This window comes from Lithobates pipiens, unplaced genomic scaffold (genome assembly GCF_037356315.1).
Source record: "Lithobates pipiens isolate NorthernLeopardFrog02 unplaced genomic scaffold, aLitPip1_a1.2 Scaffold_13, whole genome shotgun sequence".
NCBI lineage: Eukaryota > Metazoa > Chordata > Amphibia > Anura > Ranidae > Lithobates > Lithobates pipiens.
In genome coordinates, this window is record NW_027507718.1 from 81,257,954 (window position 1) to 81,281,741 (window position 23,788).

Genomic DNA, 23,788 nt, shown 5'->3' on the forward strand with positions numbered 1-23,788 from the left:
CTACCTATAATTCCCATCAGAGCTGTGTGGGACTACCTATAATTCCCCTCAGAGCTGTGTGGGAGTAGCTATAATTCTCCTCAGAGCTGTGTGGGACTATCTATAATTCTCCTTTAGAGCTGTGTGGGACTACCTATAATTCTACTCAGAGCTGTGTGGGACTACCTATAATTCTACTCAGAGCCGTGTGGGACTACCTATAATTCTACTCAGAGCTGTGTGGGACTACCTATAATTCCCCTCAGAGCTGTGTGGGAGTAGCTATAATTCCCCTCAGAGCTGTATGGGAGTAGCTATAATTCTCCTCAGAGCTGTGGGGGACTATCTCTAATTCTCCTCAGAGCTGTGTGGAACTACCTATAATTCTACTCAGAGCTGTGTGGGACTACCTATAATTCCCCTCAGAGCTGTGTGGGAGTAGCTATAATTCCCCTCAGAGCTGTGTGGGAGGAGCTATAATTCCCCTCAGAGCTGTGTGGGAGGAGCAAAAATTTCATCTCAGAGCTGTGTGGTAGGAGCTATAATTCCCCTCAGAGCTGTGTGGGAGGAGCTATAATTCTCCTCAGAGCTGTGTGGGACTACCTATAATTCCCATCAGAGCTGTGTGGGACTACCTATAATTCCCCTCAGAGCTGTGTGGGACTACCTATAATTCCCCTTAGAGCTGTGTGGGAGTAGCTATAATTCTCCTCAGAGCTGTGTGGGACTATCTATAATTCTCCTCAGAGCTGTGTGGGACTACCTATAATTCTACTCAGAGCTGTGTGGGACTACCTATAATTCTACTCAGAGCTGTGTGGGACTACCTATAATTGTCCTCAGAGCTGTGTGGGACTACCTATAATTCCCCTCAGAGCTGTGTGGGAGTAGCTATAATTCTCCTCAGAGCTGCGTGGGACTATATATAATTCTCCTCAGAGCTGTGTGGGACTACCTATAATTCTACTCAGAGCTGTGTGGGACTACCTATAATTCTACTCAGAGCTGTGTGGGACTACCTATAATTGTCCTCAGAGCTGTGTGGGACTACCTATAGTTCCCCTCAGAGCTGTGTGGGAGTAGCTATAATTCTCCTCAGAACTGTGTGGGACTAGCTATAATTCTCCTCAGAGCTGTGTGGGACTACCTATAATTCTACTCAGAGCTGTGTGGGACTACCTATAATTCTACTCAGAGCTGTGTGGGACTACCTATAATTCCCCTCAGAGCTGTATGGGAGTAGCTATAATTCTCCTCAGAGCTGTGGGGGACTATCTCTAATTCTCCTCAGAACTGTGTGGAACTACCTATAATTCTACTCAGAGCTGTCTGGGACTACCTATAATTCCCCTCAGAGCTGTGTGGGAGTAGCTATAATTCCCCTCAGAGCTGTGTGGGAGGAGCTATAATTCCCCTCAGAGCTGTGTGGTAGGAGCTATAATTCCCCTCAGAGCTGTGTGGGAGGAGCTATAATTCTCCTCAGAGCTGTGTGGGACTACCTATAATTCCCCTCAGAGCTGTGTGGGAGTAGCTATAATTCTCCTCAGAGCTGTGTGGGACTATCTATAATTCTCCTTTAGAGCTGTGTGGGACTACCTATAATTCTACTCAGAGCTGTGTGGGACTACCTATAATTCTACTCAGAGCTGTGTGGGACTACCTATAATTCTACTCAGAGCTGTGTGGGACTACCTATAATTCCCCTCAGAGCTGTGTGGGAGTAGCTATAATTCCCCTCAGAGCTGTATGGGAGTAGCTATAATTCTCCTCAGAGCTGTGGGGGACTATCTCTAATTCTCCTCAGAGCTGTGTGGAACTACCTATAATTCTACTCAGAGCTGTCTGGGACTACCTATAATTCCCCTCAGAGCTGTGTGGGAGTAGCTATAATTCCCCTCAGAGCTGTGTGGGAGGAGCTATAATTCCCCTCAGAGCTGTGTGGTAGGAGCTATAATTCCCCTCAGAGCTGTGTGGGAGGAGCTATAATTCTCCTCAGAGCTGTGTGGGACTACCTATAATTCCCATCAGAGCTGTGTGGGACTACCTATAATTCCCCTCAGAGCTGTGTGGGACTACGTATAATTCCCCTCAGAGCTGTGTGGGAGTAGCTATAATTCTCCTCAGAGCTGTGTGGGACTATCTATAATTCTCCTCAGAGCTGTGTGGGACTACCTATAATTCTACTCAGAGCTGTGTGGGACTACCTATAATTCTACTCAGAGCTGTGTGGGACTACCTATAATTGTCCTCAGAGCTGTGTGGGACTACCTATAATTCCCCTCAGAGCTGTGTGGGAGTAGCTATAATTCTCCTCAGAGCTGTGTGGGAGTAGCTATAAATTCCCCTCAGAGCTGTGTGGGAGGAGCTATAATTCCCATCAGAGCTGTGTGGGAGGAGCTATAATTCCCATCAGAGCTGTGTGGGACTACCTATAATTCCCCTCAGAGCTGTGTGGGAGTAGCTATAATTCTCCTCAGAGCTGCGTGGGACTATATATAATTCTCCTCAGAGCTGTGTGGGACTACCTATAATTCTACTCAGAGCTGTGTGGGACTACCTATAATTCTACTCAGAGCTGTGTGGGACTACCTATAATTGTCCTCAGAGCTGTGTGGGACTACCTATAGTTCCCCTCAGAGCTGTGTGGGAGTAGCTATAATTCTCCTCAGAGCTGTGTGGGACTAGCTATAATTCTCCTCAGAGCTGTGTGGGACTACCTATAATTCTACTCAGAGCTGTGTGGGACTACCTATAATTCTACTCAGAGCTGTGTGGGACTACCTATAATTCCCCTCAGAGCTGTGTGGGAGTAGCTATAATTCCCCTCAGAGCTGTATGGGAGTAGCTATAATTCTCCTCAGAGCTGTGGGGGACTATCTCTAATTCTCCTCAGAGCTGTGTGGAACTACCTATAATTCTACTCAGAGCTGTGTGGGACTACCTATAATTCCCCTCAGAGCTGTGTGGGAGTAGCTATAATTCCCCTCAGAGCTGTGTGGGAGGAGCTATAATTCCCCTCAGAGCTGTGTGGGAGGAGCTATAATTCCCCTCAGAGCTGTGTGGGAGGAGCTATAATTCTCCTCAGAGCTGTGTGGGACTACCTATAATTCCCATCAGAGCTGTGTGGGACTACCTATAATTCCCCTCAGAGCTGTGTGGGACTACCTATAATTCCCCTCAGAGCTGTGTGGGAGTAGCTATAATTCTCCTCAGAGCTGTGTGGGACTATCTATAATTCTCCTTTAGAGCTGTGTGGGACTACCTATAATTCTACTCAGAGCTGTGTGGGACTACCTATAATTCTACTCAGAGCTGTGTGGGACTACCTATAATTCTACTCAGAGCTGTGTGGGACTACCTATAATTCCCCTCAGAGCTGTGTGGGAGTAGCTATAATTCCCCTCAGAGCTGTATGGGAGTAGCTATAATTCTCCTCAGAGCTGTGGGGGACTATCTTTAATTCTCCTCAGAGCTGTGTGGAACTACCTATAATTCTACTCAGAGCTGTGTGGGACTACCTATAATTCCCCTCAGAGCTGTGTGGGACTACCTATAATTCCCCTCAGAGCTGTGTGGGAGTAGCTATAATTCCCCTCAGAGCTGTGTGGGAGGAGCTATAATTCCCCTCAGAGCTGTGTGGTAGGAGCTATAATTCCCCTCAGAGCTGTGTGGGAGGAGCTATAATTCTCCTCAGAGCTGTGTGGGACTACCTATAATTCCCATCAGAGCTGTGTGGGACTACCTAAAATTCCCCTCAGAGCTGTGTGGGACTACCTATAATTCCCCTCAGAGCTGTGTGGGAGTAGCTATAATTCTCCTCAGAGCTGTGTGGGACTATCTATAATTCTCAGAGCTGTGTGGGACTACCTATAATTCTACTCAGAGCTGTGTGGGACTACCTATAATTGTCCTCAGAGCTGTGTGGGACTACCTATAATTCCCCTCAGAGCTGTGTGGGAGTAGCTATAATTCTCCTCAGAGCTGTGTGGGAGTAGCTATAATTCTCCTCAGAGCTGTGTGGGACTAGCTATAATTCTCCTCAGAGCTGTGTGGGACTACCTATAATTCTACTCAGAGCTGTGTGGGACTATCTATAATTCTACTCAGAGCTGTGTGGGACTACCTATAATTCTACTCAGAGCTGTGTGGGACTATCTATAATTCCCCTCAGAGCTGTGTGGGAGTAGCTATAATTCCCCTCAGAGCTGTATGGGAGTAGCTATAATTCTCCTCAGAGCTGTGGGGGACTATCTCTAATTCTCCTCAGAGCTGTGTGGGACTACCTATAATTCTACTCAGAGCTGTGTGGGACTACCTATAATTCCCCTCAGAGCTGTGTGGGAGTAGCTATAATTCCCCTCAGAGCTGTGTGGGAGTAGCTATAATTCCCCTCAGAGCTGTGTAGGAGGAGCTATAATTCCCCTCAGAGCTGTGTGGGAGGAGCTATAATTCTCCTCAGAGCTGTGTGGGACTACCTATAATTCCCATCAGAGCTGTGTGGGACTACCTATAATTCTCCTCAGAGCTGTGTGGGACTACCTATAATTCCCCTCAGAGCTGTGTGGGAGTAGCTATAATTCTCCTCAGAGCTGTGTGGGACTATCTATAATTGTCCTCAGAGCTGTGTGGGACTACCTATAATTCCCCTCAGAGCTGTGTGAGAGTAGCTATAATTCTCCTCAGAGCTGTGTGGGAGGAGCTATAATTCCCCTCAGAGCTGTGTGGGACTACCTATAATTCTCCTCAGAGCTGTGTGGGAGTAGCTATAATTCCCGTCAGAGCTGTGTGGGAGTAGCTATAATTCCCCTCAGAGCTGTGTGGGAGTAACTATAATTCCCCTCAGAGCTGTGTGGGAGTAACTATAATTCCCCTCAGAGCTGTGTGGAACTACCTATAATTCTCAGACCTGTGTGGGAATACTTATAATTCTCCTCAGAGCTGTGTGGGAGTAGCTATAATTCCCCTCAGAGCTGTGTGGGAGTAACTATAATTCCCCTTAGAGCTGTGTGGGAGTAGCTATAATTCCCCTCAGAGCTGTGTGGGAGTAGCTATAATTCTCCTCAGAGCTGTGTGGGACCACCTATAATTCTCCTCAGAGCTGTGTGTGAGTAGCTATAATTCCCCTCAGAGCTGTGTGGGAGTAGCTATAATTCCCCTCAGAGCTGTGTGGGAGTAACTATAATTCCCCTCAGAGCTGTGTGGGAGGAGCTATAATTCCCCTCAGAGCTGTGTGGGAGGAGCTATAATTCTCCTCAGAGCTGTGTGGGAGTAGCTGTAATTCCCCTCAGAGATGTGTGGGAATAACTATAATTCCCCTCAGAGATGTGTGGGAATAACTATAATTCCCCTCAGAGATGTGTGGGAGTAACTATAATTCCCCTCAGAGCTGTGTGGGAGGAGCTATAATTCCCCTCAGAGCTGTGTGGGAGGAGCTATAATTCTCCTCAGAGCTGTGTGGGAGTAACTATAATTCCCCTCAGAGCTGTGTGGGAGGAGCTATAATTCTCCTTAGAGCTGTGTGGGAGGAGCTATAATTCTCCTCAGAGCTGTGTGGGAGGAGCTATAATTCCACTCAGAGCTTTTGTCCCCTCCCACTCTAGTTTTTAAAATGTTGCCATTCATTCCTATGGGACAAATTTCGATATTTCGTGAACCATTCGGCGAAACGTTCCACAAAGTAATAGCACCCCAATCGGGAACAATCCGCATGTTTCGGTATATTTAGTGTAAAAGCTGTGGGAGGAGTTAGGGTGGTAAATTTGGCTATAATAAGACCCCTTTCACACCACACCACCGATAGCGTGGGCGGTAAAACGCCGCTATTTTTAGCGGCATTTTACCGCCGGATTTGCGGCGGATTTCGGCCGCTAGCGGGGCGCTTTTACCCCCCCGCTAGTGGCCATGAAAGGGTTAAAACCGCCGGCAATACTCCGCAATGGCGGCGTTTAGCCGCCGGTATTACAGCGCTGCCCCATTGATTTCTTTTCAAATATAAATTTTTATTATTATTATTCTCCCGAACCTGGGGAGGGAACCCCGCAATACAGATAGCGGAACAGTTATCAACAAAAAGCTCCCCATTGATTTCAATGGGGAGCAGCGGTGGAGGAGCGGTAAACACACCGCTCCTTCACCGCTCCAAAGAAGCTGCTGGCAGGATTTTTCCTGAAGTCCTGACAGCGCACCGCTGTAGTGTGAAAGCCCTCGGCTTGCAGGCGCTATTTCTAACGCTATAGCGCCTGCAAAACGCCCTGGTGTGAAAGGGGTCTTATAATATATATGTGAGATAACAATAAGTGCTCTTGCTATACAAGAACACTTAATAACAGTCTATGTCATCTATATTCTCATAAATTGTACATCACACCTACCTAAATGTGGGTAAACTGATTTAGCCATCTTCTCAATTTCTGTCATGAATTCAGACATGATCTTAACAAATGGATCATTCATACGACACCTTGTTTCATGAATAACTGTAAAAAATGTATGACAGAACAGAAATGAGTAGCTATGAGGTTATTTGGAAGCCATACAGATGTATTTTTATAGTGTAACTGTCCAAAATATATTCCTGTTGGGTACTTACATTTCTCCGGTTTGTACACCACTTTGTGCAGCTCTTCCAAATTTTCTTTAACCGTAGAGATGCATTCAATGTCCAGACTGGAGCAGAGTTTACTGATGTATTGCACAGCATCTGCAGCACAGCGGGACTTTCCAGTGCCCACAGAAGCTGTTAAGCCAACGATCTGTTTGTTAAATGCAAATTGTTATAAGTCAGTATGGGTTTATTTAATGAAAATTAATTCTTATTTTACAGCTGACACAATAGGGAACATTGCAACTTTTAAAAAGCCATTGTATTATTCAAGCAACCTTAAGCTGGCCATACATCGGTCAGTCATTTTTTTGTTGAGCCAATGCGTTGAACGAAAAAAACTGACCCGATTCCCCCCTCCATTTCTTCAATGTGGAGGGGGGAATCCTCCCCACTGTGTTTTTGTATTTTGATAGCTAGGAGGCTCCCCTGCTCTCAGAATAAACAAATCACTGCTGCAGCCAATTGCTTTTGGCGCTGATCAAGCAGCTTTTAATCTGACAGGGCAGTTGAACAGAAGTCCATCAGTAAATGGACTTCTATTCAACCACAGTGGCCTCACATGGATCCAGTTACTGCTGAACCAGCTTTAGCCCCCTAAAAACAACAGGCTCTGAATTCTGCAACATTTAGTAGTGCTTAAAGCTGATAGTAAACCTCAGACATAAAATATGAACAAAGCATATTCTTCTAAAGTCATGTATTTCCAGAATGAGGATTTTGGGCACAATTCACTAAAGGTTATTGCATTCGTTATGACGGTCACGTGAACAATTACTGCATGGGATAATGAAAATGTCAATTCACTATTGCTTGTATGCGGTATTTAGTGCAAATACCAAAAACGCTTGTTAAATACCACATGCTAAGGCATTAAGGTCAATTCACAAAAGGAAATAAATAAATACATGCGGTAATTAAGTACTGGTCCAAGCTTGAAATAACTATGGCAATGGTCAGATCCTTTCAAGGAGAGTTTATTTGTGAATTACACGTTTTTTTTTTCTGAATGGTGTGTGTTATTTTGCAGCATACTTGAATGCGATAAAATATTGCTTAGTGAATGGTGTCCTGTGTCTCCTGGTGGTGGTCCAATGGAGTTGCCACATTTGCAGTTTTGATGTGCACCTGTAGTTTTTCACTGGACACATGGTGATTGGATTTTCATGAGATTTCTTTTAACTGGACACATTAGACTTTTTTCACATTATTGTATATTATTGTCTTTGCATTATTCATGGTAATGTTTATTTGAGAGCAATTGCTGCTGTTTGTCTTAGGTTGAAAATTTAAAGGGGAAGAGAACACAAAGAATTTGTGTAGCTGAGAATATGTGTACAAAACTGCTTTTCCCACTTCCTTTGTAACTGCGATATATATATATATATGTAGTGGCGGGTCCTGAAGAGCACGCTCTATGCGTTTTTCAAAGTTAAAGTTATGCCTAAACTGCAGTTTGGTTACAATTGTCTAAATTAAAATTCAGCATCAGTCTGACTGGACTGTGAGATGTTCAGCCTAGCCACAGGAGGCACTGTCTCTTCTGGCAGGCATGGAACTATGGTCTGGTTAGGTGCTTAAGTTACTCTCTCTCGGAGCCCGCCCAGTGGGAGTGGTGCTCACGCTGTGCTTTCTGGGAGAGGGTATTTAAGATGCGGACGTCACGTGGTTCGGGGTTAAAGTCCAGAATGATGTACTGACTTCATGGTCCTGGTCCTCCTGACCAGCCCCCAGGAAGGCTATGGCCAGGGGTGCGGATCCACCCGATTTTGATGTCTCGGGGCTGGCTAGCCTGAGGCAAGGAAACTAAAGAAGGATTCTGAGGTGGTTGGGTGCCATCTCCGGTTTGAGAGAGACCCAGTGACTTCAATCATTCCAGGGGAGGACTCTTCAGAAGAAGACCACGTACGTACGGGTTGGTTTCTTAGTAAGAGCCTGGAAGGGCTGAAGTACCCGAGAGAATCCAGTCTTGTGGATATCGCCAAACTGGCTAAAAGATCCAGGTATCCTACAAGTGTTCTACAAGTTTAGTTTCCTACGTGTTCTACAACAACATCTGTGGCAGAGACATTATCTTGTACGTTTTACAACAACGTCTGTGGCAGAGACTTGTTCTTGAGTGAGCACCTTGTTGACTGCTAGGCCTTGTGAGAGAGGGACTATCCAACTTGAGTGAACATCCAGTTGCGAATGGCTATTCTCTGGATGCAGTCAAAGTAAGCAAGATCTTCAACAGTACCTGAATTTCCTTTCCAACCCTCTGATCCCAATTTAAGAGACTGTTCATTGTCTACGTTTTGCAAATACAATACATTCAAGTGGATCTGTTGTCGGTCTCTCAAGTTACTGGGCCATTTACCATGGGACACTCTTAGATGTGCAACGAGGAAAACAGAAGGTAACGGTAAGCCCAAATCTAACCAGCAGCTCCTTCGGGGGTTAGTGCTACATCATATATATATATATATATATATATATATAGGGTAAAGGTGATGGACTGGCCAAGCATGTCTCCAGACCTAAACCCTATTTAGCATCTGTTGGGCATCCTCAATACGAAGGTGGATGAACACAAGGTCTTTACATCCACCAGCTCTGTGATGTCGGCATGGAGGAGTGGAATAGGACTCATGGCTTTTGCGGCAGAGTGTGCTGTGATTGGCCAAAAAATGCGGTTAGGCGCATGCTTTGGCCAATCTTCAGACATCAATGCACTGCGATCTCACAGTGCATTATGGAGCATTTCATGGTGCTTGAATTTGCCGCAAACGCCCCATAAAGTTCGACTCAAACATCAGGCTCATCCCTACTGGTGAATAACACACAGTCAGGAGGACTGGGAGGCACACCTGAGAGGACTGGGAGATTTCAGTTTGGGATGGGTGCAACGCCAGTGGTAAGGACTGTGGTGGCACGGCAGTGGAGAGAGGCATCTGCAACCAGGAGAGCTGGCAGGGCCTGAAGATGTGTTACTGGGAGAGCTAGCATTGGGACCACCTTAATTTTTGCTACACCATAGGGGCTTACAGTCCTTGCCTTCAAAGAGCATTTGCTTTGGGTCTGACTGAGTCAGTGTCAGGCCTGCATATCAGTGCTAGCTGGTTCTGGAGAGTGAGATCAATTGTCAATTAAAGTGCTGCAGAGAGAGAGGTCAAGAGTTGACTCTGTGCTGGAGGAAGTTGTATATACTGGCGACGTATATAGTTTCAGTCCCTACATTTTCTGCAATCAACTGGGCATCTCATATCTACCCTATCCTCACCCAAGTTTAATCCCCTCGATAAAAATACAAAAAATAAAGTGCATGAACTGTTTTCTGTCTGGGAGTGGCTGAAGTATGGGTGCCTGGCTGGGCAGGGTGACAGACAGACCACAACTACCCGCAGCCCTTATGGGGGTACTGCAACATACAAGTAGTGACCTCAGACCAAAAATTCTGTATCTGCTGACACTTCCAGAAAATATTTTCAGCATTAGCACAGGAGAGTGAACATCGCTAGCATTCAGCTGAAGAAGTAGGATAAATATAAGCTTAACTAGCAGGCGTATAATAACTCCTATGAAGTAATTTAAACTGTATTAATCTATCTCTGGTTGACATAAGATGTTTGAATGGATGTTCCCACAGACTTTTTTTGTTTTTTTGGGATTGTTTTGTCTTTCATTTTATTTTGAGGTCAGCAGTCACTTTTAGCCATTGTCCCATCCATAGCAAACTTTTTTTGTGCCGCAAGGCTTCCTTTTTAAAAATGGGCTTTTGTTTTTGGACTGGTATTTTTTCATGTTTTTTATATTTTTTTATGTTGATAGCTCCATATTTAAGTTTTGGATGCTTAACCACTGCAACCATTGCAACAATGCAGGACACTTTTACCCCCTTCCTGCCCAGGACAAATGTTTAGCTTTCAGCACTGTTGCACTTTAGATGAGAAAGCACTGGGGCTATCACACAGTGCTAGGGGGAGGGAATGGTAACTTTATGCAGCTGTGTGGACTGGCATTAAAGTGATCATTTTGGTTTGTCCTGCATAGGCAAAGCACAAGTTTACTTTAAAACCAACAGCTCACAGAATTCTTCTATAGATTTAAAACACTCTTATAAATCAATCTGGAATGTATGTATCTAGTGGCCCCAGCGTGGCCCAGAAGGTCTTGGTTTGCCGAGTTCATAAATATGTCAGTAGGAGTTCCTTGGACTCTGCCATTACGGCCAGACCTTCTCACGCAAGGTCCGGTATTCCATCCTACCTTACAGACGATAAATTTAATGGTCTGGCTATTGAGACCCGCATTGTATGGCCCTTTCATAACGTGCCTTACCTGAGGAAGTTTTTGACCTGGTGAGTCAAGTTTTTGGTCCAAGTACTTAAACATCAACACATTGTAGGGGTGGTGTCCAACTGCATTGTGGCATTCATCAAAAATCATTAAGGTAAAGATGGACAGGGAAGACAGTAATCCATTCTCTAAACAATTGACAAGAATCTGAGGGGTCAAAACAATGATGTCACTCTGTTCAATGATCATCCCCACAGGAATGTTATCAGCTTCCTCTCCACAGAACCCAGTCACTGAATATCTGGATAAGAAAAATGACAACAGTTCAGTTACTAGAAAACAATAACCTTGAAATCCAAAAGCTTCTTCTGCCAACACTAAAATCAGACCCCGAGCTCTAGTGTAGCACTGATGCACCAGATACACTATACTGTCAAAAGTTTTGGGATGCCTGCCTTTACATGCCCAGAAACTTTAATGGCATCCCAGTCTTAGCCCTTGTACACTCGGTCGGTGTAAATGTAGTATGGGTCTATATTCATATATAACTTTAGTTATTGAATTACAAGAATAGTTAAGAGTGATTACTTATATCTATATACAACATGTTTAATGCATGAGGCATCTGCTTCATTATGCTATGGGAAGTTGGGAACCTTTGACCTTTTCTTTTCATCAGTTGTAGCTATTGTCTTCACTACCATATAAATATGACTGGGATACCAGTTTGCATTTTGAGGAAGGCGGAAGCCTGACTGTCTAATCTAGGTAGCTCATTTATAAAATGAGCTTGTGACTCCCCTGGATTGAATATGCTGTATTTATCTTGTATCGTATCATCAGTATACATCTTTAATCAAAGCTAAGTAAATCTTTTTATTACATTCTTTGTGTGTTGTTGTGTTTTAATCCTTGCATTTACTGACCACATATCTGAAAGGTTAGATATATGAATGAACCTAGGGTTAAATGAAACATGAGATTTAACCCCTTAATACATAATGGCGCTGTGAGCAGGATATTTAACCCTTTCAGTGCTGGTTTGAAGTGCAGTGATTAAGCATATTAATACTCTTGTGAAGTGTAATGTTTTTTGACAATTGGGAAACTGTATTATTAGTGTGCCCTGTGATGGGAGGTTTGTTGCTAGCCTTGCTTTGGTGGCAGTTAGTGGCAGTTATGTTTGATTTAAATTGGATAAATATAGCAAAGGGGGAAGATAGTCAAAGGTTTCCACTCATTGTGTGCTTAGCAGACCCCCGGCAAGCTTTAGATTTTTTGAGATCTAGAACAGATGAGCTGATGACCGCGTTAGGTGGACGAGTGGCCCTTTCGCTGGTGCTCATATAGTTGTTCTTTGAGGTTTGAAAACGATGAGCAGAAAGCAGGTAGGAAAAGGAAAAATATGACCTGTGTTGATGCTTAGATTGTGATTACTGCAGTAATATATGTGTAGAATTTAAATGTTGAGCTCTTCTGTTGGTTGTTTAGCTAGTGCTATTGGTGAGAAAAAGTTGCTTGTATGGATGATATGTAAAAATGCATTTGACTACTGATGTTTAAGTGAGTATGTTTAACATTAGAATGGTTAAGTAATGAAAATAAGGTAAACGTTTTGAGAAAAGCGAGTCTTTGTATGTTTAAATGAAAAGATCATTAGTTAGCAGGAATGTTTGCAGTCTGCAGGATCCCCCTCTTTCCCTCCCCCCAGACAATGGACAATAGTCCTGCATTTTATAAAAGGGACACCTGCAGCTGTATTTGCGAGAGCCTGCTTGAATGAAGAGGACTTCTTTCTCCTTTAAGAGAGGGAGATAACCCCCACCCCCTCCCCCCTTTAAAGATTGTGTCCATGAAGCCGGACATTGCTGAACATCTAAGAAATGTTTAATTATGTTGATTAAAAATAACATCCTAGTTGAAATTGTTAGTTTTTATTACGCAAATCTAGGATTATTTGAAACAAAGAAAGAAAATGTCTGCTTAATGTTAACACCATTTAAAATCCTGAATAGCAGTCATGATTATTATAATTTTATTGGTGAATGTAATAAAGTGTCATGTTCTAGGATACAACACTAATGTTTTTTTTTTTTTAAGTTTTGTTTTCGTTAATACAGAAGGAACCAGATCTATTCCTAGAAGTTTCATAGATCTGTATGGTATTGAAGAAGAGGTTGCAATAGAAACATCAATATGAGTTTGGTGATGTATAATGTTTGTGCACAAATGTGATGAACACCATATAATGTTATTGTGAATGTTATTTCAACCATGGTGAATTAATGATAACTTTGAATGGACGTCCTTTAATGAAAATCAACGTGGTGATAAGAAATGAGCTCAATTAATATGGGTAATAAAAGTGCACTCAGAATAACAGAAATAATGGCCATATGTTTGTAATTTGTGGAAAGTGTTAGTTAAATGTGTTTGTTGCTAACTATTTGTTACTTTCTAGGAGTGAACTGTAATAATATCACACTAAAACCTTTCATTTTGTTAGTTCCTAGACAATATTAAACAGCATCAATCCACCTGTCTGATATGGTTTGATGTCCAAGAACTAAAGATGAAGATTACAGTCAAACTGAATAATTTATGTTGTTTTTGTTGTTATTTTTATGTAATATGCAAATGTACTAAAAGTTGTAATTGGAACTGATTGTAAACCAGAGCAGCTAATAATCTTGATGCTGCATGATAGATTTCTAAGGGTTTTCTCTGATTGAGTTGAATCTAAAATGATATAGAACAAATAATTTGTGAATATTGACAGCAAGATGGTTTTGATATCTGGAATTATATAATACTTGTAATAGTTTGGAGGGTGTAAGAATACCCAAACATTTACATATTGTTCCTTTCTGTGTTTATGCAAGCTAAATTATGGCAGCATCTACTTCTGTATATTCTGCCATAATTATTTTGGTGGAACTATAAGGCATTACTACTGTGGGAGTGTGCCTGGGGTTTTACATATAAAGTACATTTTCCTATAAGATTGACAGTTTAAATTTAAAGTAATCATTTTGTGTATCAAGAAAAAAAAAGGTACTTTTATGTCTACTTATAATTATGCATTTAGGTTAATATTATTGCAATGAACACAATTTTTAAGTCTTTCAAAATGAGGTGTTCTAATGGTATATACAGTCAGTTATATCTGACACTCAGTGATTCTTTGATCACCCTGTTCTATACACCTGATTGAGTTTTCATAAAATTTTCTTGGTAAAGAAAATAAAAAAAGTTATAAAATAGGTTCTCAGGTTTGCTTTTCCTCAATTCTCCTTGATTGCTTGGGGTGGGACTGACATGTAGAGTGACATATATGCATGGGCATATTATATGCACATATTGGGATCAGTGTAGACAAGAGCCGGTTAGCCTGCCAGAATGTCTTTAGAGTGTGGAAGGAGATCAAAGTGCATAGAGGAAACACGCATGAAGTAATTTAAAGTTGCGCCTATAGTTTGAGACAGTAGTGTATAGTTCAGGTGGGGGATGAGTAATATACTTGTAATAATATTTCACCTTTAATGTAGAAAGCTGAGTTTTTCAGTGTTTAGCCGGATCATTAATGATCATCGATTTGCCTGTTCAGAAATCTATAATGGGCTATATGGGCATTGTTGTTAATTATGGAATGTTGGACTGACATATTTGGTAACGCACCTGCCATGACGTCAACTAGAAGCATATTGGAGAAAGGAGACAAACACTTTTGACAGCAGCAACGGTCTATAAAGTCTTTACCAATGATCAGCAGCTAAACTTTTGGTACCTCTTCTGAGGGTCGAGTACGTGAACTGTTCCACCTGCTATCATGGTTAAGTACCTGAATCTGACGGTGAAGTACTTGAACTGTTTTATGTGCTCTAATGGTCATGTGCCAGAAGTATGTGCCTGCACGTCTATGACTTGTGAGTTGCAATAGTCCGAAGGATATGGACTATGTATACTACAGTTCTTTCAGTTCTACAGTGTTGCAAGTGCTATTCTGCAGCTGCGATCTGGTAACCGGATGTCTAAGACTCTGCTGTCCATCACCAGATATGGAGGACTTTGTCAAGTATCTATGCGTTTAAACTCTTGGAAAGGAAGTTTGGTGTTATTCTGTTAGTCCAACATATAGTTGTTTTTATATTTTTGGAAGTTTGGATATTTTTTATATTTTTTCAGCCCTAACATAGCAGAATGAGATTTCCTGGACAGGTAAATCAGACAGAGAAAATGGGTAAAGAGATAAAAGTTTAGATAGATAAGACGAGGGGTGGAAGGATGTACAACTTTTATACATTAATTTACATGTGGAAAATACCCAAGGAGTGGGATATATGGGAGATGGACCATATTTAATAATGAGGAGTGTTTTACATACATATTCATAATACTTGAAATGTGAAGGATGAAATTAATGAAGCCAGAAATGTTTATATTAAAGTACAAGAGAAAAGACGACCTTGAGTAGAACATGTTGATATATCTATAGGTAATCTTGAGTATTATAAACTGAGAATCTTGTAAATCAAGGGGGTGGAATGTAGTATGGGTCTATATTCATATATAACTTTAGTTATTGAATTACAAGAATAGTTAAGAGTGATTACTTATATCTATATACAACATGTTTAATGCATGAGGCATCTGCTTCATTATGCTATGGGAAGTTGGGAACCTTTGACCTTTTCTTTTCATCAGTTGTAGCTATTGTCTTCACTACCATATAAATATGACTGGGATACCAGTTTGCATTTTGAGGAAGGCGGAAGCCTGACTGTCTAATCTAGGTAGCTCATTTATAAAATGAGCTTGTGACTCCCCTGGATTGAATATGCTGTATTTATCCTGTATCGTATCATCAGTATACATCTTTAATCAAAGCTAAGTAAAGCTTTTTATTACATTCTTTGTGTGTTGTTGTGTTTTAATCCTTGCATTTACTGACCACATATCTGAAAGGTTAAATATATGAATGAACCTAGGGTTAAATGAAACATGAGATTTAACCCCTTAATACAGTCAGAGAATCCATCGGAATGTGTCCTATCGGACCGTGTTGTCGGATAATCCGACTGTACGTGGTATGCATCGGACTGTTTCCGTCCAAATATCCGTCGGACCAAATTTTCAAACTTGCTGGAAATATTTTCTGACAAACTGGTCCGATAGGACATACTCCGATCATGTGTAGAGAATTTCGATCGGACAAAGTGCCACGCATGCTCAGATCAAATTCCTACATCAAAGCTATTGGCTACTAGCCTGAACGTAGTCCCATCGTAATGAAATTACGTCATCACGTTCTGAAAGATCGGATTTTTCGACAACTTTGTCCGACCGTATGTATGCAACAGTTTCGGACAAGATCCGACGGACAAAATCGGACGGATTTGGTTGTCGAAATGTCCGACTGTGTGTACAAGGGCTTAGTCCGTAGGGTTCAATATTGAGGTGGCTCACCCTTTGCAGCTATAACAGCTTCAACTCTTCTGGTAAGGCTGTCCACAAGGTATAGCAGTGTGTCTATGGGAATGTTTGACCATTCTTCCAGAAGCGCGTTTGTGAGGAGGCCAGACTTGCAGCCTCCACTCTAAATCAACACAAAGGCCAGTCAAGTTCCTCCACCCCAAATTCACTCATCCATGTCTTTATGGATTTTGCTTTGTGCACTGGTGCACAGTCATGTTGAACAGGAAGGGGCTATCCCTGAACTGTTCCCACAAAGTTGGGAGCATGAAATTGTACAAAATGTCTTGGAATTCTGACGCCATAAGAGATCTCTTCATTAGAACTAAGGGACCAAGGCCAAACCCCTGAAAACCAGCCCCACACCATAATCCTCCCTCCACCAAATGATTTTGACCAGTGTACAAAGCAAGGTCCATAAAGACATGGATGAGCGAGTTTGGGGTGGAGGAACTTGACTGGCCCTGCACAGAGTCCTGACCTCAACCAGATAGAACACCTTTGGGATGAATTACAGCGGAGACTGCGAGCCAGGCTTTCTCATCCAACATCAGTGTCTGACCTCACAAATGCACTTCTGGTCAAACATTCCCATAGACACACACCTTGTGGTAAACCTTCCCAGAAGAGTTGAAGCTGTTATAGCTGCAAAGGGAGGGCCAACTCAATATAACCCTACCTACTAAGGCAGGATGCCATTAAGGTTCATGCGCATGTAAAGGCAGGTGTCCCTATACTTTTGACAATATAGTGTATCTTTGACCAAAAGGTCTTTTATCAGTAGAAGGAAAAGCTGGTTTTAAAGGATGCTTAAACCCAAGAACAAAAAATGTAGTACGAGAATTTTTAAAAAAGTTCCCACACTTGTTTAACTCTATTTAAAATAAAAAAGTGCGGAAACGTTTTGAAGACCCCTCATATATTGCAGTTCAATTAGATATGGTGTTTTTATGGCTGTGTAAGTGTAAGCAGTGTAAGGAACTGAATTTGACTTGTTATCATCCTCTTATGCTGCGTACACACGAGCGGAATGTCCGACTGAATCTTTTCATTGTATATTCCGATCGTGTGTATGCCTCATCTGACTTTTTTTTTCTAAAATTCTGACGGACCTAGAAATAGAACATGTTTTAAATATTTCCGAAGGAACCAATTCCTATCGGGAAAACCACTCGTCTGTATGCTGTTCAGACGGATCAAAAACTACTCATGCTCTGAAGCAAGTAGGAGACGGAAGCTATTGGCTATTGATCTTCCTTTTTCTAGTCCCGTTGTACGTGTTGTACGTCACCGTGTTCTTGACGATCGGACTTTGGTGTGATCGTGTGTATGCAAGACAGTTTCAGCGGAACTCCATCAGAAAAACCTTTAAAGTTTATTCCGACGGGAAAACCGGTCATGTGCACGCGACAATACAGTCTCTGTATTGCAGAGTTTAGACTTTAAGCAGGAGAAGCAGTGCAAGGAACCAATCAATTGTGCAGCAGTGCAGGGAGCATGCTAATAGAAGCAAAGAACTTCAATGAGATGAACTTCTCAGTCTGCTGCTTCTCCTTTCACTGTCCAGTCATAGGGTGTGCCAAAACCAATGACTAGTTTGGATGGGTTAGGGATAGCAAGGCTGGATAGGAAAGGGCTAGAAGAACGCTGGATGTCCTGAACCCAGAAATAAAGCAGGCTCTATCTGATTTGCTGATGCACACCCTGAGAAGCTCACAGTATGTAGTAAAATCAGAGTGGGCAATTTCAGTATAGGACTGACTAAGGGTAAGGCTGAATGTATGCAGTAAAATCAGAGTAAGCTATTTCAGTATAAGACTGGCAAACTTTAAGGCTGGAGTTAAGCTTTAAAGTGATAGTAAAGTCTTTTTTTTCTTTAAAAATAACAAACATGTTATACTTACTTGCTCTGTGCAGTGGTTTTGCACAGAGCAGCCCCAATCCTCCTCTTCTTGGGTTCCTTGCCGGCGCTCCTGGCTCCTCCCTCCTGTCGAAGGGCCCCCACAGCAAGTAGCTTGCTATGGGGGTACCTGAGCCGAACCACAGCTCTATGTGTCTATTCAGACAGTTTGGACCCACCACCTCTCTCTCCTCATTGGCTAGCTGACTTTGATTGACAGCAGTGTGAGACAATTAGGATGGAGAGTCCCGGACAGCCGAGGCACTCATGCACATCGCTGGATTGAGATGGGATTCAGGTAAGTATTAGGGGGGCTGAGGTTGGTTGCCACACACTGAAGGTTTTTTATCTTAATGCACTGAGATAAAAAAAACATTCTGCCTTTACAACCACTTTAAATGCAGGTTAAGAGATTATCTTAAATAGTAATTAAGAAATACCATTATTTGCACATGTTCCAAGTCCACTTGATTTTCCAAACCCTAGTATGTGTAATAGGGACAAAGCTGGTTTGTGACTCTCTGCCCAGTTCAGAAAATGAGACACTTCCAGTACTCTCCACCGCACTTTTGGCCCTCCCACCTGGATGAATTATATTCACCACTGCCAAGGCATTGACTGACAGCGTGTCCCTATAGGAGGTGGGTCTAGTGAAGCATTTTTGATAACTTTAACTAGTTAAAGTGATTGTAAAGTTTTTATGTTCTTTTTAATTAAAATAACAAATATTGTATAGTTACCTGCTCTATTATTTCTTAAAGAACATTGATGGGTAGCAGGGGATTCCTTCCAGCTCCAGAACCTTGAGTGAAATGGAGACCTGGTACTCCCCCCAGCTGTGCAAGCTAGCAACGGTTTTTACTATATCAAAAGAAGAGGGCAATCTTATTTTCAGCAAAAGAGCTATAAGATTGTATCCCTTTGGTACCGGACCCTAGTTGACCTACATCGTATATACCCCTCCACATCTAGTTTGTGTTGGCTGTGTCTGGAGGCTGAGGGCTTCTATCTCCATTCTGGCAGAGCATACTGTATGCTATGTGTATGTCTGACATCCAGGCTCCAATGTCAATGATTTCTGGGTCCATTTCCAAAATCAAAATGGACTTCCTTAGGTATTGCTTATTAGCAGCCTGGGTAGCCATATCCCGTCATTGGAAATCTTCTTCACCCCTCACCTTTTGAAGTGGGCCCAGATTCTTAATGACATCATGGTTATGGAAACTCTGGTTGCAGAAGATAGTTTGGACCCCGAGAAAGTATGCAATACTTGGACGTGCTGGTGGGCTTATATCAAGTCGCATTCTAGTAGCAGGATAGTGTGTCCACACTTCCTGTGGTTTCACTGGGGCATCTACCATTTCCTTTATTGTGGTGGCTTTTGGGCGCTTCTCTGTTTTTTTCTATTTTCTCTTTTTCTTTTTCCTGTCCATTTTTTCATTGCGGAATCATATAAAAGGGTCTGTTACCTCCTGATCCATTTTATTATTTTGTACTGTGTTTTTGGGAATGTGTCAGTAAGTGCGGACGGAAGTGGAAGTTCCTGCTTGCTGGGAGAGAACTACAAGTGAGAAGTGACAAGATCGCTGGCTTAGGGTACAGGAGGAATAGCAGCCAGCGGTCTTACAAACAGGAAAATCACTGGCAAAAAATGATTTTATTAGAAAGTTACCAGTCTATTACAGAGGAACTACTGAGCTCAGAAGAAGATGGATTGCATATTCAGTGAAGGTAGGAGATCAGCAGCAAGGATGTGCAAAAAAGTTTTTGCCCGGAGTTCTGCTTTAACCTACCTTGATCTCCCTGCCCAGAGACAGAGGAGGCCTATTCCACTGTGACCTGCTCTCAAGCAGCAATTTCCAGGTGTAGTGTTTTACATAAGAAATCACTTCAAAGGCTGCAACCATGAGACTGAAACCTCTCATGCAGTGAGAAACAGACAACTCCCTGCAAACATGCCGTAGGTGATCCTAAAAATATATTTTTCACAATTTTTCCAACACCTTGGTGCCAAAGATCAGTCGCATGTACTCCAGATGAAGTTACAGAATAAGTGAGGAATTCTAGACATTTGAATCCGCCTGATCTCCTCCAGAGTCTAAATGGTAATGAACAGGTGCATCATGGATATCGATGGATGCCAGAACGTCACCTGCAAGGATGTTGCTGGCAAAGTAACCAATTCAATTTGAACTTGCTGGTTTTCACAAAAACATTCAACAACTGGAAATCCAAGATAGATTGCACCCTAACCCTTTTGAGCACCATATAGAGCAGCCTTTCTCAACCTTTTCAACACAGAGAAACCCTTGAAATAGTTCTCTGGTCTCAGGGAACCCCTGTAAAAAATTAGAAATCTACAACTCATGATACATTAGTGTGATGGTCAGTGGGAAGAAAGGTCCTTACACTTGTCATTGCGAAGAATTACCTCCTTACAGATAGCTAAAAATATCAATGGTGTCAGTGGGAACTTATCTGATTGGCAGAAATTCCCCAATGCTGAAAGAACCACTAGCAACCTCTGGAGGAATCCGAGGTTTCCAAGGAACCCTGGTTGAGAATCACTGATGTAGAGGTTTAAGTATAAACCTTTAAACCTTTCAGCACCCAGAATTGAAGTCGGCATCCAGAATTTAAGTCATCCTCCCCGGGCCAGGAATCCCTCAACAATCTGACATAAATCTGATAACTGCTGGGGGTAGAGGCCAGGTTAGGGGAAAAAATGTGTAAAAACTTGATTTTGTTGAATACATGGGTTAGCCAATAGTGCGCAAATGCTAGAAGTGGTCCCCCTACTTTAGGCTGAACGGAGGGGGGGGGGGGGGTAAGGTCAAAACTTCATGCGGAGAAGGACTTCTCTCCCAGTTTGGAAGGAATCCTTCCTCCCTACGTGTAAAGGAGGTCATTGCATTGTATAAATGTGTTTGTTTTATTTTGTTTTTGACAAGTATGTAACATTTTACTGTTTTGTTATCTAAATAAAAAAACATAGAATTTTAAAGTAATTGGTCAATGCGTAGTGCCTCAAAAGTCCAGCCATCTGTCTCAGCATCTTCTGTCCCTCTGTTAAATCTTTGTGTTGAGTTTTGGCCACTTAAGGTCTGGGTGGCCGAGGCCAAATTGGAGTGAATTAAGGACCTCTTAACTGTATTCATGAACATTATGGTGGCTTCTGCCCTCCTGTCTTTTGGATTTTTAAAGGTAAGGGATTTATCTACTGGTATAGCTGTGGCATTATTTAAGTAATAATCTGGGATGGACACCCCCTCCCCAGCAGAGATTCACTTTTTGTAACAAATTCTTTCTCAAACCGAAAAGCACAGTTCCAAAAAAAAACACTGAGCTGGTCACTTTAACCACTACAATACAGGGCACTTTCGCCCCCTTCCTTCCCAGCCCAATTTTCAGCTTTCAGCGCTCTAGCGCTTTCAGTGACAATTGCGCAGTCATGCTACACTGTACCCAAATTAAATTTTTATCATTTTGTTCGCACAAATAGAGCTTTATTTTGGTGGTATTTATTCACGACTCCGTTTTTATTTTTTGCGATATAAGCACAAAAAAGCGGAAATTTGGAAAAAAAAACAATATTTTCTTTTTTCTATTTTAAAAGAAATCCAATAAAATCAAATTTTGTCATAAATTTAAGCCAAAATGTATTCTGCTACATGTTTTTGGTAAAAAAAATTCCGTTAAGTGTATAATAATTGGTTTGTGTGATCACGGACATATGTACGCAAATGATCATGTACATATGTGTGCAGGTGATCACGTACATATGTGTGCAGATAATCATTGGGACATGTGATTTTAGTGGGACATATGTGGGGGACATGTTTTTATTATTAGTGACATGTGTTTTTATTATTTGGGGACATGTATGTTTTGGGGACATGTGTGGGGACATTGTGTTTATACTGTGTGGTGTGTTTACTGTGTGGTGATTTGTGTGTACACTAGACTAGTGATCAGTGAGTAAAAAGCTGTAAAAAACAGCTCATACTCACTGATCATCAGCCGGCTGCAGCGATCTGCTCTCCTCTCCTCAGCGATGACTTCTGTGTGAGGAGAGGAGGAGCCGATTGCCTAGCAACCGGCTGTTTGTTTACATCACATGACGGCCGTGATTGGACACGGCCGTCATGTGATCAGGAGGGCCAATCACAGAGCCCTCCTGCCGATCTGAGATGCGCCGTGTCCGGGTGACACGGGCGCATTGGGATCGCGCCGCTGCGCGGGCGCGCGCGCGATCCCGCTCCTCCTGATGGACGTTCCTGAACGTCCTATCAGGAGTAGACGGCTCCCACCCGGCCGTATATGTGCATTGGCCGGGTGGGAAGTGGTTAAAGAGGTTGTACAGGTAAAAGTTTTTTTTTTATCTTAAAGAAGAACTGCAGTCTGTACTTGCCAAATGTGCTGCAGAAATCTCCCTCCACTAAGTCTGGCTGCAACCATTTTAACTGCGGGCAGCTGAAGCTGCTGCCTGTTCACTTTGTGGATTTACACAGACACACCTCCAGCCCTGCAGCTCTCACTGGCCCTCTTGCAACTCACCCCCTCCCTTCCTGGTAAATTCTCATGAGAGTTAGAGAGAAAGCTCTGCATGATGTCATAAGCCTAGGATTTTTACCAGACAAGAAATAGGTATATCCAAAGTTAAAACAACATGGGCGGAGGATTTAATAGATGGAAAGATGAAAAAATGACTGAAGTTCTGCTTTAATGCATTCTATGATAAACACAGGTCACACAGAACCAGACCGCGCTATAGTGGTAATAGCAAAACACGGCACAAACCGACAGAACACTAAAAACTGTGTCGCCACCCCTATACCTCGCAGTCCTAAAAGGGATCGCGAGTTATAGCAGATATCAAAGAATAATAACTATTGAAAAGGGGCCAGGCGCTACCTGTAGTGACTAAAGAGAGATGTGTGCATATATGTGTACAAGCATAAATATATAAATACACATACAGCACCACCGACTAGAAAATCCTGATGATTATTGATGGTAAGACCCCCCAACATCCACTAATTAAATGCAGGAGAGTGGAGTAGGCAGAGAAAATGGCAGGCAGACCATATCATTTTACCCCAATGGTGAGTAATATAGATTCAGTACTAGTTATTATAATATACGCTACTGTCTATAGTATTCTAAAAATGGTACAGACTGTAGATATCATACCAAACCCATGGGTGCATATGTAAAACACTAAATCCAACTCATATAGCCATGTGCCCAATGAGCAGGTTAGTCACAGCAAAAATATATATAAACCTAAATAGGTATTAAAAATGTAACTGTGCAGACTTATAAAGTGCTAAAAATATACGAAAAGTGCTAAAGTACACAATAAAGTGCTAAAAGACCGCAGGGGTGCAAAGGATGCAAAAATGTGCAATTAGTGCAATTGTTGTACAATAATTGATCACATAGAAAACTAAATATTATTATGACAAAGGGAAAAAACCAAAATAAAAATAAAAATAAAATTAGGATAAACTTAATGCATAAAGTCCATAAATAAATTCATATATGAAACAAATGAA

The 23,788-nt window shown here is 42.2% G+C and overlaps 1 protein-coding gene across 2 annotated transcripts in view; it reads right to left on the reverse strand.

Moving 5' to 3' along the window:
- Nucleotides 1–23,788, reverse strand: part of LOC143974133 (antiviral innate immune response receptor RIG-I-like) — a 111,179-nt gene that overhangs the window by 37,772 nt on the left and 49,619 nt on the right. For both annotated transcript variants that reach the window (XM_077475247.1, XM_077475246.1), the window contains exons 10-12: nucleotides 10,901–11,159; nucleotides 6,569–6,731; nucleotides 6,351–6,455 (exon numbers count right to left, since the gene is read on the reverse strand). In XM_077475247.1, coding sequence (XP_077331373.1) covers nucleotides 6,351–6,455; nucleotides 6,569–6,731; nucleotides 10,901–11,159 — 527 coding nt within the window. The remainder of the gene's footprint in view (nucleotides 1–6,350; nucleotides 6,456–6,568; nucleotides 6,732–10,900; nucleotides 11,160–23,788) is intronic.